The following is a 15,015-nucleotide window of genomic DNA, read 5'->3' on the forward strand; positions in this document are numbered from 1 at the left end:
TGTCTGTCAAAATAAGGGTCACGTGAGCGTTTTTGTTAGCATGTCGGAGCTACAAGCTAAGAAGCGGTGGACGCGCGCGTGCGTGCGTGTGTTGCAGCAGGTTGAAGATGCGCCGGATATCAGCGCACTTTCATAATAAAAGTTTCCTCATCATTCAAATCTGCAACATGTGAAAGCAGGAAGTGCGCATTTATTTCACAAAAAAACAAACTTTTTGTAGGTATTTACTGAGGTCATTTTTGACACATTTCTTCTGTCAAATCAAGACGAGAAGACCTGATTTGTTTTATTGTGAAGGCCTCGCAGTGTTTGTTCCTGCTTGTGGCTTACACGCTGCGTCTTGACGCAGCGGGCGGGTGGCGTCTGCTCTGGTTCTGTTTCTGTTGCTGGTCTCGGTCTTGTGCGTCAGATGCCAGCGTCTTCATCATCATCATCATCATCATCATCATCGTCAGCAGCATCAGCCTTCCCACCGACACACTTGCGCTTCCGTTCCGGAAAAGGAGACGAAGGTCCTCGCTCAGCATCCTGTCGAGCCGAGGTGAGAGCGGCTGGGCCGGGCCGGGGCGTGGAGGAGGGGGGGGGGGGGGGTTCGGGAGGGAAGGACTGGCCTGACTGTCAGCTCAGCTGCTCGGTTAAGACCAGCTGTTCATCAGTGTGCGTGCCGGACGCTGTCAGTTTGACGTCTACTGCGCCAGGTTGTCTCACGAGGCACGCATGTGTCCTGTGGGTGGGGCTCGGCGAAGGTGATGATGATGATGATGATGATGATGATGATGATGATGATGATGATGATGATGATGATAACGATAACGCTGTACCTCCCAGAATGCTTTGCGCCTGACGAGATGAGCGTGACGTCGTGGTTCCTGGTGAGCAGCTCCGGCACGCGCCACCGCCTCCCCAGGGAGATGATCTTCGTGGGCCGGGAGGACTGCGAGCTGATGCTGCAGGTGAGTCAGACCGCCCCACCTCATCCTGTCCACACCTGATGACGATGTTGACCACGACGACGGTTTCCCCCGTGGCAGTCTCGCAGCGTGGACAAGCAGCACGCCGTTATCAACTACAACGCCACCACGGACCAGCACCTGGTCAAGGACTTGGGCAGCTTGAACGGGGTGAGAGTCTCCCTCTATCGGGAGCGCCGCCATCGTCACAGCTGACTTCTCATGGCGGCCGGCGGCTTTCTTGCAGACGTTCGTCAACGACCTGAGGATTCCCGACCAGACCTACATGACGCTGAAAGTGTCCGACATCCTTCGCTTCGGATACGATATCCTTTTGCTGCGGCCACAAATTCACGCAGCAGTAAATTCAAAAAAACGAATTGATTCGGATTCACTTACTGACAAACAAGTGTGGAAAATCTTGATCCTTGTTTTCCAAAGAATGGGCAGATTTTGTCTTTAAAAAAACACACAATGAGAACTAGTCTGCTTTCATGGAGTAACTACAGAAGTCGAGAGAATTTGGAGAATTTTGAGGTCAACAAGGTCTATGAACAATTCATCCGTGATCAAAATAGTTGTCGATGAATCTATTAATTGGTGCACATCTACCAAATATTTAGTAGATTTAACAGCCAATAAGATTTGCACATTTAAACTACAACGGCAACTCTTGACTTTTGAAAGTCTTGGGTTTAAAGGGGGAACAGGACAGGTTGGAGCAGGACAGCCACAGTGCCGAAACCCCCTGCAAAGAATTTGGGTGCAAATGCGAGGCAGTCCAACCAGTGAATCAAAATCTCGCCAGCGTGTGTTGAGAAAGTTCTGTGGGAAAACTGATGTCGTTTTCTTCACTTTGTTGTTGCTTTGAATGACTCCTGCCACCAAAAGTCACATGAACAGACGATAAGAAAACGTGGAAAGCCTCACAGCACCGTTTTTTTGCCAGTACAATTCCATCAATATTGATATAAGAACTTACAAGCTGTTTTCCTTCAACAAATGTAGTGGCTTTAGTTTCAAATGTTCATCTACACATTTTTGACATGACTATATCGAACCTTTTGTACACTAGTCATTGGTTACTCTCTTTTTCTCTTTCCTTAACCCGCACGCACATTCTCACGTCTACGTTCTTGAGAAGAGTCAACACAAAGTCCCCGAAGAGGCTCTGAAGGTCGGTGCTTTTTCATGTTAGCGTGTTTGAATCACGAGGCGCTGTGGACGAGTAGCTAGCGTCTCTGCCGCGCAGTTTTTTAGACGGCGTCACTGTCCCTGTGAACGTGGAGGATAGGTAAAGAGTACTAACGACTCCAGAAGTGGCAAATCCAGGTCCAGAAAGTAAAAACCCTGCCACAATTTGGCTTTTTAGCCTCAGGTGCTAGTTAGCTGGTTCCCTAGCTAGCTCCCATGGTGCTAGTTTACCTGCTAGGGAGCTAGTTAGCTAGCTAGCACCAGCAGCTAAAGCCAAACTGTGGCAGGGTTTTTAACTTTCTGGACCTGGATTTGCCACTTTTGCGACTGATTCTTGAGCCACGGGACGTCAATGAGCTTGGCAAAGAAGTCATTGAAAAGTCGCTACTGCGTATTAGCGCCCTCTGTCGTTGCAGCATGAGAAGTACACCAGCCAATTGCAGATCAGCCTGAAGGCGTCTCAGGGGAAGAAGGCAGAACTGGAGAAGAACACCAGTAACAAGAGTCTGGCGCAAGGTACGTAACCAAACCAGTTGACGGACTGCAGGATTTTGATGTGCTGTGTCCATTTGTGGTTTTTGATCGCAGAGGTTCCAGCTCCACGGCCCACTCCGCTGTACGGGCAGCCATCTTGGTGGGGTGAGGAGGATTGTGGGAGTCGAGTGGATGGCAGAGATGAACCTCAGAAAGACGACCCTCACAGAGATCACCCTCGCTCAGGTAAAACCTCAGAAACCTTCTAGATTTTAGCCTCAAACTCACGGTCCGAGAGCCAGGTGACTTTGACTACATCAGTTCAGTTCTAGAAAGTCCCTCCTCTGCTTCACTTTGTGTCTTTGCTCAGAAGCGTCAAGAGAAGCTACGTCTGTGGATCCGGATTTCCCCGATTGCCTTTCCAGTCCCCAAACGAAAACCGTATTCCCAGCATACCAGCGCGAGGCCAGCTACTTCGAGATTCCCACCAAGGACCTGCAACTCCCCAAGTCGGTGGAGGCGGAGCTACAAGTGATCCCCACCAAGGACACGCCCCCCGCTCCTACCGAGACCCCGCCCGCCGTCCAGAGCCACGCCTCCTTCACCATCGAGTTTGACGACTGCACACCGGGCAAAATCAAAATCAAAGACCACGTGACCAAGTTCTCCTCCCGCCACAGAAAGACTCCGCCCCCTACCAAGACCACGCCCGCAGACGTGATGTCATCGCAGAGCAAAGTGGCCGATTGGCTGGTCCACAGCGATGTCAGCATGATGAGGAAGCGGCCCACCTGCGATGACGTTTACAGCACCAAAAGCGACCTCGCCATTAACATCAAATCGCTGAAAGGTGACGAGCACACTTCCGCACACACACACGAGAGCCAGTCAACACGCTGAAACACACAAACACAACAAACACACCTGTTTATGGTTCAGCATTTGCAAATTAGCGAGATAACGCTATCATGCTGCTTTTATTAGCATGTGAGTGGTCAATGGCGCTTCCTGTTTGCAGGTCATCACCATGACGACGGAACGCAAAGCGACTCTGAGGACCCGGCACTCAAAGAACGGGGGGGTAAATCTCAGCATTCTGAAACCTGGACTCAACCCGAGCCCACGTCCCCGGCCTCCCCCGTTGCTCCGGAACGCCCCCCTCGGGCCCGGTCGCCCGTCACGGACCCATCCAAGCCGGGCCCCCCCGAGCGCCTGAGCCAGCAGGCCTTTGTCATCGAGTTCTTTGACGACAACCCTCGTAAGAAGCGTTCGCAGTCCTTTACTCATAACCCCGCCCACGCTGACTCGTACTCCGCCCTCAAGACCAAGCTGGAGCGCCGCAAAGGCGGCGAGCGTCCGGCGTCCGTTCACGGCCACGTGGCCGCGACCCAGCAGGTCACGGTGCCGCTCAAAGGTCCCGGTGGCCACGGAGTCCCTCAGAGATCGAGTTCTCTGAAGCGGGAACAGGCAGACGCAGAGACCTCTCGTTCCACTTCGGCGATCTTTGTTCGTCCTTTTGGGAGCGTTGGGAAGAAGTCCAAACTGGCTCAAGAATTCGCTCAGGAGTTTGCCGCAGAATTCTTCAAGGATTCTAGTCCGGACTCCTTTCCTTCCAGGGAGCAAATTTCACCTCCCCCCATGTCGGCACCACCGGTAATGGTGTCACCTCCTTCGCCGCCGGAACCGTCAGCCCCGTCCGTGACTGTTCCACCTTCCTCGGGACCCGCTCCGCCGCCCTTGAGCTTTCCTGGGGGAGAGCCCAAAGGGTGCCAGAGGCTGTTGAGGAACGAGGAGGACGACAGCGTGAGCGAGGCCGGCACCTACACCATCGACATGGACGCTCACGACCAGGAAGTGGAAGATGCTCGCAGCATGATCGACCAGGTGACCTCGTCTTTTGTCCCGACGAACTCCGCCGCCAATGTCACTCACAAACTTGCCGACATCTTCCGCAGGTCTTCGGGGTCTTGGACTCTCCGGAGTACGCTGGGCTGAGCCCGGGAACGCCGAGGCCTGTGATAGACGAAAGCCAGGATGAGCATGCTAACGTTACGAGCTGTTGCATGATTTTACATGACTTGGGTCTGGCTGCTCGCGCAGCAATCCCCTCACAGGTAAAACCCGGCACAGTATCACCTGTACTGCACATTAGTGTGTAGATAACATCAAAACATTCATGTCATTGTGTTCATTCAGGCTCTCGGTCCAGAAGGACCAAAGTGGGTTTCCCGTTGGGCCAGTCTAGCAGACAGCTCTGCTGCGACTGGTTCCACACCACCTCAAGAAGGTACTTTTCATTAGACATGATTTGATTTGAAAAAAAAAGTACTACCAATGAGCACCAATTGAGAAAAATCAAGTAACACATGGACTGAAATGAATATTTGACACCTTTTGTAGACACGCACAAACCAATCCATCCGACTGAAGGTCACAGCTACGACCATTCAGAGTCGGAGTCCAGCCACAGCTCCAGGACAAGAAGGCTTCTGCCCCAGGTTCCCCCCGAAAAACTGGACGGTGCCCTACCCAGTCTTCTTCTACGACACGAATCTTCCCAAGACCAGGAGCGTACCGACAGAGCTCCTCGTTCTCCCCGACACCAACAGGACTCGGCACAGTGCCTGTCTGTCCAGGATGAACTGGATCCAGACAGTCTGAGTGACGCCAGCCGCTCAGAAGACGGACCCAGTTTAAAGCAAGCCAAGAACCATCAAGCTGCTTTGAAAACTTCGGCTCCTTCTAAAGGTTCCACAAAGTCCACCATTTTCTACATCGGCTCTGAAGATCCAACCAAAAACCCAACCAAACCTGAGCCAGCTAGATTCTCGGCCCAGTTTCAGAGGAGCCCGGACTCCCACACCAAAACTCCCCCGACCACCGTCCTGATCCGACATCTCGGCAGCCAGGAACCACGAAGGGGAGGCATGAAACCAAACAGCTCCGCACCAAACCTCCAAACATCGAGCAAAGATTGCGTCCCAACGAAAGACACCTCGTCCCTCGTACGGCAGGAGAGTTTCACCAAAACCGGGCCTAGCCAAAATGAGCAAGTCAAGAAGCTTCCCCACATTTCCAGTCACCCGTCCATCAGAGACCTGGAACACAGGACGGAAAAGTTTCTGGAGGCGGAGCCCTTCCTCCAGGTAGCCGGCAAGTTCCCTGCCAAGAAAGGCGGCTCGTCCAGCCACGTTGACGATTCTCTTTCCGGAGAGTCCGACGTGGACACGGCCAGCACCGTCAGCCAGGTGAGCAGCAAAAACATGTCTGTCACTTCGACTGTCAAAAAACGGCCCAACGGCGGTCTCCAAAAGGAGAAGACCTCCTCCGGTCAGCAGAAGGGCCGGCAGCTCTCGGCTCGCGAGCGACTTTCAGAGAAACGGCGACACCAGGCGAACGTCACTCCTGCAAACAAGGCGGAGGCGGCCAAGCGCTTTCAGATGCGCCGCAGCGCCGGCAGCCGCGGATCTTTGGATCTTGCCTCCGAGAGCCAGCAGGCTTCCGGAACCACATTTTCGGATCAAGAAACCACCCAAACATCATCCAGCCGCAGTAAAAAGGTGATCTCGCTTCAAAAGGAGGACAACGGCAAGACGCAGGTCCTGACTCGCTCCAACAGCTTGTCGGCGCCGCGTCCCACTCGAGCTTCCATGTTGCGGCGAGCGCGCCTGGGAGAAGCTTCGGATAACGAAGGCGCCGAGACCGACCGGGCCTCCCAAAGTTCTGACTATGCCGCTATGGTGCCAAAAGCGGCGCCAGAGGCCAAGAAACTGTCCAGACTGGACATGCTGGCGCTGCCCAGGAAGAGGACCGGTTCTTTTACGGCCCCCAGCGACAATGAGACCTCATCCTCCGTTGGCCGCTCCGGTTTCTCCAATCGGAACGTAGATTCGGTCCCGACTGCCAGGAAGTCGTCGGTGAGCGACACCCGCCAGGCCGCGAGCAGAGTGGGAGGCGTTGCGGGCAAGAATACGCTAAGTCGCACCCGCTCCAGCGGAGCCAAGTATCCAAACAGTGGTGAGTTTCACATCGGACCCAACCCAGGAGGAACACAGTTTTTGGCTGTGGTCCTTCCTTCTCCTTGTAGTTTTAGACTGAACTATCTAGTCTGAGTAGTTTTTCTTTGTGCAACTAAAGTATCCACAGACATCCGGTTGTGCTGCCATAACTTACGAGTGCCCCAAATTAGGAGTTTTTCCAGTTACGTGCCGTCACCTGGTCCTTATTTATTTTTGTAGTTTTTGTTGAAGGCCAACAATTTGAATTACCAGCTAGGGCGGGGGTCTGCAACCTGCGGCTCTGGAACCACATGTGGCTTTTTAGTCCCGCTCCTGTGGTTTCCTGTGGATCTCTAAAAAAAAAAAAACATATGTATGTTGCAAGAGACACAACCTTGAAATGTTCACACTGAAAACAACGATCAATAAAGATGATTTTTGTCAACCTTTCCAGGTGTCCATCCCAAGCACAAAAACTCCGACTTTTCTTCTTCATCGGACGAAGACTACAAAAGCGGCTCTAACGTTACGAAAGCCAAACGCTGCGTCCAGACTCCTCGGAGCAGCAGGACGGCCGCCGGCCGCTCCAAATCCGTCTCACTTGAGACGGAGGAGGACGAGGACCGGAGCGACCCGTACCAGAACTGGTCCACGCACAGTGCCGAGATTGCCAAGTACGGGTGGGCGGGGCTATTTAGGGAAAAAAAAAAAAACGTCCATTTTTTTGGGCCAACTGTTTTTCGAGTGATTGATTGGTCTTGCTTGTTGGAATCCAGACGTCGGCCTGACGTGCTTTTCGTCCTCCGCAGGCTCAGTCACGACTTGGCTCAAGACTTGGCCATCTTGGCCAAAGAAATCCACGACGTCGCCGGAGACGGCGACTGTGCCGGCCCCTCTCCTGCCGCCGCCGCGCCCGGCTCCGCGCTGGACGCGTCAGCCTCCGCCGTATCTGCCAGCGAGGAGGTGAGCCCAAAACATGAAGTGTCGTGGCGCCGAGCGTTTCAGGAAGTCGATACCGCCCCCCTTCGCTTGTCAAGGTCTCAGTCCTGAAGCATTTGTCGCAATTTCAAGGATTTTCCTCACCAAAGAATTTCACGTCATTTTCTTTTAGCCTCTGAAATAGCAACTCAATTTGTCTAACTTAGCTTCAGGCTAACATAGAATGCAAAACGTCATCGACAGGCTACGAGAAATGAGCATGCGTGTGAAACGGCAGGCACGGAGCAGCGACGCATGCAAGCAGAGTGCTGAGGTTTGTGTAGTTGTGCACTTTGTGTTGTGTTTGCAGCTGCTCCAACCGGTCCCCGACGACACGCGCAACGTCCGGAACCTCCCCGGCTCCCGACTGGACGCAAACATGAATCGGGCCGAGTGCGACTGTGGCGAGGTCGCGTTTTTAATTCCTCTTAAGCCACGCCTACTTTTCTTCTTACCATTCACTGATCGATTGATTCATTGGTTGGCGGACGGACGGACTGATTGACGAGATGGTCCGGTGCTGTCATTCTATTTGCTAATCAACTCCAGCGGAGTGAAAATGTGGATTATGCAACGTTTCCTTGACTTGATTTGGTTTCATTCATTTTGATTGATTTGAGTCTCTTTGGTTTGCTTTCTTCTGCTCGCTTTGCCTTATTTGACTTGACCGCTTCTGTGGCCGCGCCTCGTTGTCGTGTGTTGATGGCGTCTGCGGCGTTGCAGGACACGCAGCCGCTGAGCCCGCTGCGGCATCTGTCGCACGCCATCCGGGACAACACGGAGCAGCTGGCCGCCAAACTCAAGTCAGACGTTCGACCCGCCCGCTTGCTTTTTGGAGGTTTTTTTTCCCCCTTTCCGAAAAAGTCTAAAAGCGCGCTGTCGTTTGCGTTCAGGCTAATGTTCCACAACAAAGAAGGCGTGTGGGAGGAGATTGACAAGAAGATCAAGGCGGACGGCGAAATTGCGGTCCTTAAGACGTCCAATCAGGTGGCGTGCGCACTCGCGGGCAGAAAAAAGAACAAACTTGACAATGTTGGCTTTCATTGTGTTGCAGGAGATCTCGTCCATCGTCACGGAACTCACAAGAGTCCAAAGACAGTTGGAAGGTAAATATATACATATATATATATATAATTTTTTTTTTTAATGCTTTGATTTGTTTCAACTTGAGATACGAGCAGTCAACTAGATCGAATTAGTAAACTCTTCATCAAAAGAGAGACTTGAATTATTTTTGGCCACTCCCAGCCGAAGTTTACGAGAAAAATGAACCGATAGTACATTTTGAAAGGTAAATTTAGCTTAATGCTAACAAACAATGTAGAACGCTATTGACATGCTAATGGTTAGCATCAATAGTCACAGTCTGTGTACATGCTAACAATGCTCACGCTAATATTACAGCGTCAAACTAATTCACTTACAGTAGTAGTAGAAGAAGAAGTCTGTTCTTCTTTATTTGTGTCTAAATGACACAAATGAATGTAGTGCCCCCTGGTGGCTAAGGCGAGCACACCAGAAGGAGCAGCGCAATCAATTGAATTGCAGCATTAAATCAAGATGTGCTAATAGTTAGCAATTTTTCAATTACACTTTTGCCAAGTGTGTCGTCACTGTTGTTATGAATGTGCCAAAAAAATGGAAGGAGCAAACTATTCGAGACGGATTTAATGTTCCGGAGCACTGGCAGGAGAATAAAAAAAAAAAAGCATGTGTGGTTGGCTGAAGTCTCTCTTCTCTGACTCGGACTCAAGACCTTGAACGCAGCGTTCAAAATGACTGGAATAGAACATGAGGACTCGCTTGTTTGAATTTGAATAGAAGTTGAATTTTGAGTTTGCAGCACATCATTGCAATCCCACAAACAGACTCTGAGCCGTATTGAGTCGTCTGATTGGACACTTGCACGTTCGTTATGACATCCTCACGTTCGTCCTTGAACGTTTTGGTGGGATATTTTCAACTAAGTAGAAATGATAATAGATTGAAATAAATCAAAACAAGAAAAAAAAAAATCTGTACCACTCATCCTTACTAAATTTGTGAAATTAAAATGAGGAAAAGGTTAGAGGTTAAAGTTAAAATTGTCAAAGAAAATTTACATTTTTTAAATAATATTAAAGGTTAATTTTTTTTTTTACTTTTTATGTGTATTTTTTTCAAATAATATTTTTCTCTCCAATTTGAGGTAAATCCATTTATTTATTTGATTTTATTGAGAAAGGTTTTCAAAAACTTTTTAATTTCATGAAATTAGTTAAATTTATCTGATGTTTTTCATGTTTTATCATTGAAAATGTAATGAAAAATGTTAAATTTTCCTTTTCATTTATTTAAATTTTATTATGGTAATGTACTCTTAGTTTATTATTCATTTTAGAGAAATATTTCTTAAACCTAAGTTTATTTATATTTCTAGTTTTTTTTTAATTAAAAACTCTTAGGGTGTGGTGAATTAAAATAGTGAATTAAACAATCTACAGTATAGAGGGACCACATCTTTAAACATGAATTTCAAAATTGGTGACGCTGTGAATGATCAAGCACGATATAGATGGGGTGACTATTTTATGACACACTTGACCTTTGCCAAGGCTTGGCAGGTCCATGCGCCGGCCCTCACATCAAAATGATCACGGATCCGCGACAGAGCCCTGAGGTCCACCGTCTCACGCTCAAGCGCTTTTTCGTCTTCATTCATTCCATTTTGACAAGTGGAGTTTGCAGTGTTTGCTCGCTGTGTGTGTCCGCAGTCATCAACTGGGTGGTGGATCCGGCCGGGACTCTTCAGGCCGCCGACCAAAGTCCTCGGACCTCTTCCAAGGAAAAGAAAGGCGCCGGTGGCGGCAAACAAAACGGCGTGGCCCAGAAAACGCGGCACCACATGCTGTGAAAATGCTGAAACGTGTTCCTAATTGTGTGCACATGCTCGTTCATACAAAAGTAGCAAGAGGAATATGCCAATTAGCTCCAGTGTGAGACGGCGCCCCCTGTGTCCGTGTGTGGAAGTACGCCGTGCCAACGTACTGTACGCCGCCGATTGTGTCTGTTGTGGTGACCGATCATTTGACAAAAACGCTTTCGTTACACAAACGCTTCCTCATTTGGTGTCGATGTTGTCGTCGTCACTCGGTCGCTACGGCGACAGCCACGCTTTTGTTAGCAAGCTCGTTGTCGGGCTTCCATCAGGCCACGCCCCCCGGCTGCCGATTGGTGCAATTACTTGATGTGCGACTTGAATGCTGTGACGTCAGAATGAAATGAAATCAAATGAATGTTCTTCAGTGTCATTGATTACAATTAAAAGCGAAACAAAACAAAACAAACGTGTGCAAAGTCTTCATGTAAACAAAATGGACGCCAAACGATGATGATGATGTTACGCGTTAGTCATAAATTCCAATTCCTCAAATTGGGCAGCTTGAAATGTGTTTTCTTACTTTCACTATGTTCGCATCTGTTTTGCGTGTGTTCTTGAAGCGTTTTGGGCGTCGGGAGCCCCATTGCGAACGGTGTCGTGTTGTTTTTGTTGTGGTTTTGAGGCTCAGGTTTCAGTTACATGACTCCACCTGTAGGCCCCACCCCCTCCCCTCCGCTGTCTTTAATCCTGAAGGGACTTTTGTCACTCACCAGACGTTTGAAGGAAAAACTTGCATCCATTTTCCCGAACGCTTGCTTCCGAGAAGGAAACACTTTGAAGACGCCGCTGCCTCCTCGCGTAAGTTGAAAGTTGATCATGTGACGTCATTATGTTGCAGCTTTCATGACATGACGCCAGTAATGTGTGTGCGTGTGTGCGTCCTATTTACACGGCAAGGCAACTTTATTCATAAAACATACAAATATGTCCCTGGGATTGAAGGAGTTTTAAAAACAAAGTACACAAATGCAAAAGTAGTTGACTAAAATGACTGAGAGAGCAAACGGCGCAAGAACAAGATTTTGGAGAAATTGTTTATACTTGTAGACCTTAATCAAAGTTAGAGGGAAAAACTGGATTTAAAAGCATTTCTACTCGGGTCTCGCTTCAGTTCTGTTGGCAACTTATTCCATTTGTGTGCAGCATACCAGCTAAATGCTGATTCACCATGTTTGCTTTGAACTCCGGGCTCCCCTAATTGACCCGGGTCTGCTGACCTCAGAACCCTTATGGGTTTAAATTCAATTTGTACAAAATAATAAATTGTACTTCTAATTGAATGGCAACAAGCGAATTCCTTTTATGACCAATGTAACGAGATATTCAGGAGAAAGAAGTTTTGTCATGGAGGACAAGCCAGAAAGCAGAAAGTGGATGAAGTTTCCATCAAGGTTCCGGAAGAACATCAGGCCGCAGGAACAAAAAACAGGTCAGGCAGCACGTGAACTTGGAGAACAGGAACACGCGTCGCAGAAGTTCCCAAGAGAACCACAGAGACGTTTTCGTTTGACGCAGAGAAAGCAGAGTCCGAGGACAGCGACAGGAAACTGTCAGAGATGGAGGACAACCTGGAGGAGACCAGCAGGAAGTTGTCCGTCCAAGAGGAGGAGCTCCTGAGTCAGGCCCAGCCCAGTGAGGAGGATGTGGACCAGCTTCAGCGAGACCTGGAAGTCCTAAAGCTGCGGGTCCTGACGGTTGTCCAGCAGAGTTTTACTTCGGATGACCTTGGCAGCGGTCTGACGAGCGCTGCGGCTGCCATGCAGCTGCAGGAGAGACTGGACCGGCGCTGGGCGGGTGGCAGCAGGCCACGGTGGCGACCTCTCAAATGTCTGGGCTCTCACAACGCACTGCTTGCTAACGTGGTGGAGTCCAGGCTGGAGGAGGCCGCCCGGGACCGAGACCAGGGCGGGGCCGGCGGCGGGCTCTCCACGCCCATCAAGAGGCAGGTGAGGGTGTGACATCACTTCCTGTGCCCCAGACGAGAAGGTTATCGTGATTGTCAATGTGTGCGCACGCAGGTGTGCGGCGTGGGCAAGCGCGTGAAGGCGGACCTGCTGCGGTGCGTGCGCGTGCTGCGGCCGTGTTACGGGTTTGACGTGGACGTGCTCAACATTTACGCCGGTTTGTGTCAGCGTTCGTTCTCGGCTCGACTGAGCCGCATAATCTAAGGCGGGCTGGAAGCCGCCGATGCCGCCTACCTGCTCTTCTGGGTCAACGCGTTCTACCCGCAGTAAGAATGTTGCCATTTCATGGCGTTCAGAACCTCCAGCTCATAATAAACCTGACACGTGCAGGGAAATCCTGCAGCATGAAGAACTGCGTGGGAAGTTGAAGACAGGGTGTCTGGGTGCTCTGCTGCAGCAGGATCAGGTACGGCAGCTGGAGGAGCAGCACATGAACAACAAGGAGGTCAGGACCCAAAAGCTCATCAGTGAGACACGGCAATTAGCCCGGAGTCAGCGTTTCGTTTCCTGACCAGGCGCAGGTTTCCCTGTGGCTGCATAAAGTCCTGCAGAGAGAAGAAGAAAACTGGACCGGCGCCAGCATGCCGGAAGTCATGGATGACTTCTTCTTCTGCCCGCTGGCCATCGACGTCATTCAGGTGGCGGCCGCCCTTGCCACGCGCGTCTCACGCATTCGTGTGGTAACCGTCCTTGATGTCGTTTCAGGTGCTGGACGGATTTCTCGCAGACTTGCGCTGCCTCGTCGGCGATGTCGACACCAAATCTCACCGGGTCAAAGGTCACCTGGAGAGCTTCCTCCTCGGGTGCGCTACGACTGATGCTGACATGCGTGACAACAAACGTTGCAACACGCTGATAAGGGGGCGCGTGTTTCAGGTACAGGAAGTGTTTGGAGAAGTTGTCGCAGAGGAAGGATGAGCACGCGTCCGCGTGGATGAAGGCTCACCTGGCCTGTGAAGAGCAACTCAGGTAATCCCGCGACCGCCAGTAAACATTTTGACTTGTGGTTGATGAATTCTCAGGATTCGCCCGTGCGAAACTCACAACACTTGACATGATCGATGAACTCATGCTTCCAGAATCCTGGTCCTTGAGGGCCGCAGTTCTGCAGGTTTGAGATGTTTCTGTCCTCCAACACACCTGATTCATATCATCAGCTGGTCAGCCTGATAACGATCCTGATCTTTAGAATCAGCTTTGTTGAAGGACAGAAACATCTCAAACCTGCAGGACTCCGCCCCTTGAGGACCAGGATTGGGGACGCCTGAATGAACTGAACATGACTTGCGACATCCACAGAGATTACGTCAGAAGTCAACCAGGAGGTCAAACAGGGAGTCAATTGGCGAGCCAATCAGCAAGTCGACCGGGGAGTCAAACAGGAAGTCAATTGCGGAGTGAATCGGCGAGCCAACCAGGAAGTCAAACAAGAAGTAAATTGGCGAGCCAACCAGGAAGTCGACCGGGGATTCAAACAGGAAGTCAAGCAGGACCTCAAAATGGAAGCTGTGAGGCCATTTTGGATGCGCTGAGGGAGTTTGTCTACTCCACTTTTACTCGTCCCATCCACGGACACCTCAAGGTAGGAAAGTGACCTCACGTTTGCTGCGGACAGATGTGCGCACACTTGCACGTGCTCAGGTACATTACAGGCAGCTGTGGACGCTCGGCTGGCTGGACGGCTCACTTCCTGTCATGGACTCGCTGCTGGATTCTTTGTTGGAACTATTCAGCCTTCGGCTGCGTCACCTCAAAGCTTCCTGCAGACACGTCAGTATCGCCCCCCCCCACCTTTTTGTGTTCGCCGTCCGTTTGTCTGCCGACTGCGTCATCCGTCCGTCCGCCGCGTGTTTGCGCGTTGGCGCAGAGCTTGGTGCGCACGTTCCAGCGGGAGTTGGCGTCGGCGTACGTGAGGAGGATGTCGAAGAGCCGTCTGAAGAGCGGCGGCGAGGAGGAGCAGGCGGCCGAGCGGGTGGCGGAGGACGCCGGCAAGATGGACGACTTCTTCCACGTGGCGACGGTGAGACCGCGTCCTATCGCGTGATACCCGTCGCGTCGATTGGGAGTTCGGAAGTGTGACGTGACAACGCGGTTGCGGTCAGGGCGGCGGCGAGCGGTCGCGCTTCGGGCCGATGCTTCGCCACGTGGCCGACATGATTCGTCCGCGCCGAGCAGGAAGCATTCGGGAAGAAATGGTCGCCTTCGCCAGGAAGTTCCCAGACTTCAGGTGTGCTCCTCTTCTCATTGGTCAATCAAATTAGACGGTGCGACACCTGGTTACCGTGACAACGTGACGACAAACAACGTGCGCGCGTCTTGCCCTCAGTGACCCGGTGCTATCGGCACTGCTCGCCCTCAAGTCGGAGATCTCGGCCGCTGACGTTCGCTCCGTCAGGCGCGGTACGTCGGAGGAACTAACCTCCACCAATCAGAGGCCGGCGCTCTTCTCCAGGCTCAAAGGCGACAAATGGGTCAGAACCACAGCCACTCGAACTGATGCAACTTGACTGCTTCCAATTTCAAAGATGATTTTTTGA

The 15,015-nt window shown here is 51.1% G+C and overlaps 1 protein-coding gene and 1 pseudogene across 4 annotated transcripts; both read left to right on the plus strand.

The window, feature by feature from the left end:
• Positions 1-398: 398 nt before the first annotated feature.
• Positions 399-10,950, plus strand: cep170bb (centrosomal protein 170Bb). 4 transcript variants are annotated; one of them, XM_086061379.1, is made up of 19 exons: positions 399-541; positions 829-953; positions 1,032-1,121; positions 1,198-1,276; positions 2,069-2,127; positions 2,561-2,660; positions 2,733-2,864; positions 2,989-3,468; positions 3,637-4,502; positions 4,574-4,732; positions 4,815-4,905; positions 5,019-6,635; positions 7,071-7,290; positions 7,426-7,579; positions 7,905-8,003; positions 8,318-8,397; positions 8,488-8,581; positions 8,649-8,700; positions 10,348-10,948. In XM_086061379.1, exons 2-19 carry the CDS (start codon positions 849-851, stop codon positions 10,485-10,487), a joined length of 4,617 nt encoding a protein of 1,538 aa, XP_085917505.1. In that variant the 5' UTR covers positions 399-541; positions 829-848; the 3' UTR covers positions 10,488-10,948. The 4 variants fall into 4 exon arrangements, with proteins under 4 accessions (XP_085917505.1, XP_085917504.1, XP_085917507.1 ...); XM_086061378.1 differs by having other exon boundaries at positions 8,318-8,581; positions 10,348-10,950; XM_086061381.1 differs by lacking the exon at positions 7,905-8,003 and having other exon boundaries at positions 10,348-10,947.
• A 908-nt stretch (positions 10,951-11,858) lies between these two features.
• Positions 11,859-14,987, plus strand: LOC147158983 (tumor necrosis factor alpha-induced protein 2-like; annotated as a pseudogene).
• The last annotated feature ends 28 nt before the right edge of the window (positions 14,988-15,015 follow it).

The sequence above is a fragment of the Leptonotus elevatus genome, chromosome 18 (assembly GCF_054856555.1).
Source record: "Leptonotus elevatus isolate MCC_2025b chromosome 18, RoL_Lele_1.0, whole genome shotgun sequence".
NCBI classification, from domain to species: Eukaryota; Metazoa; Chordata; class Actinopteri; order Syngnathiformes; family Syngnathidae; genus Leptonotus; species Leptonotus elevatus.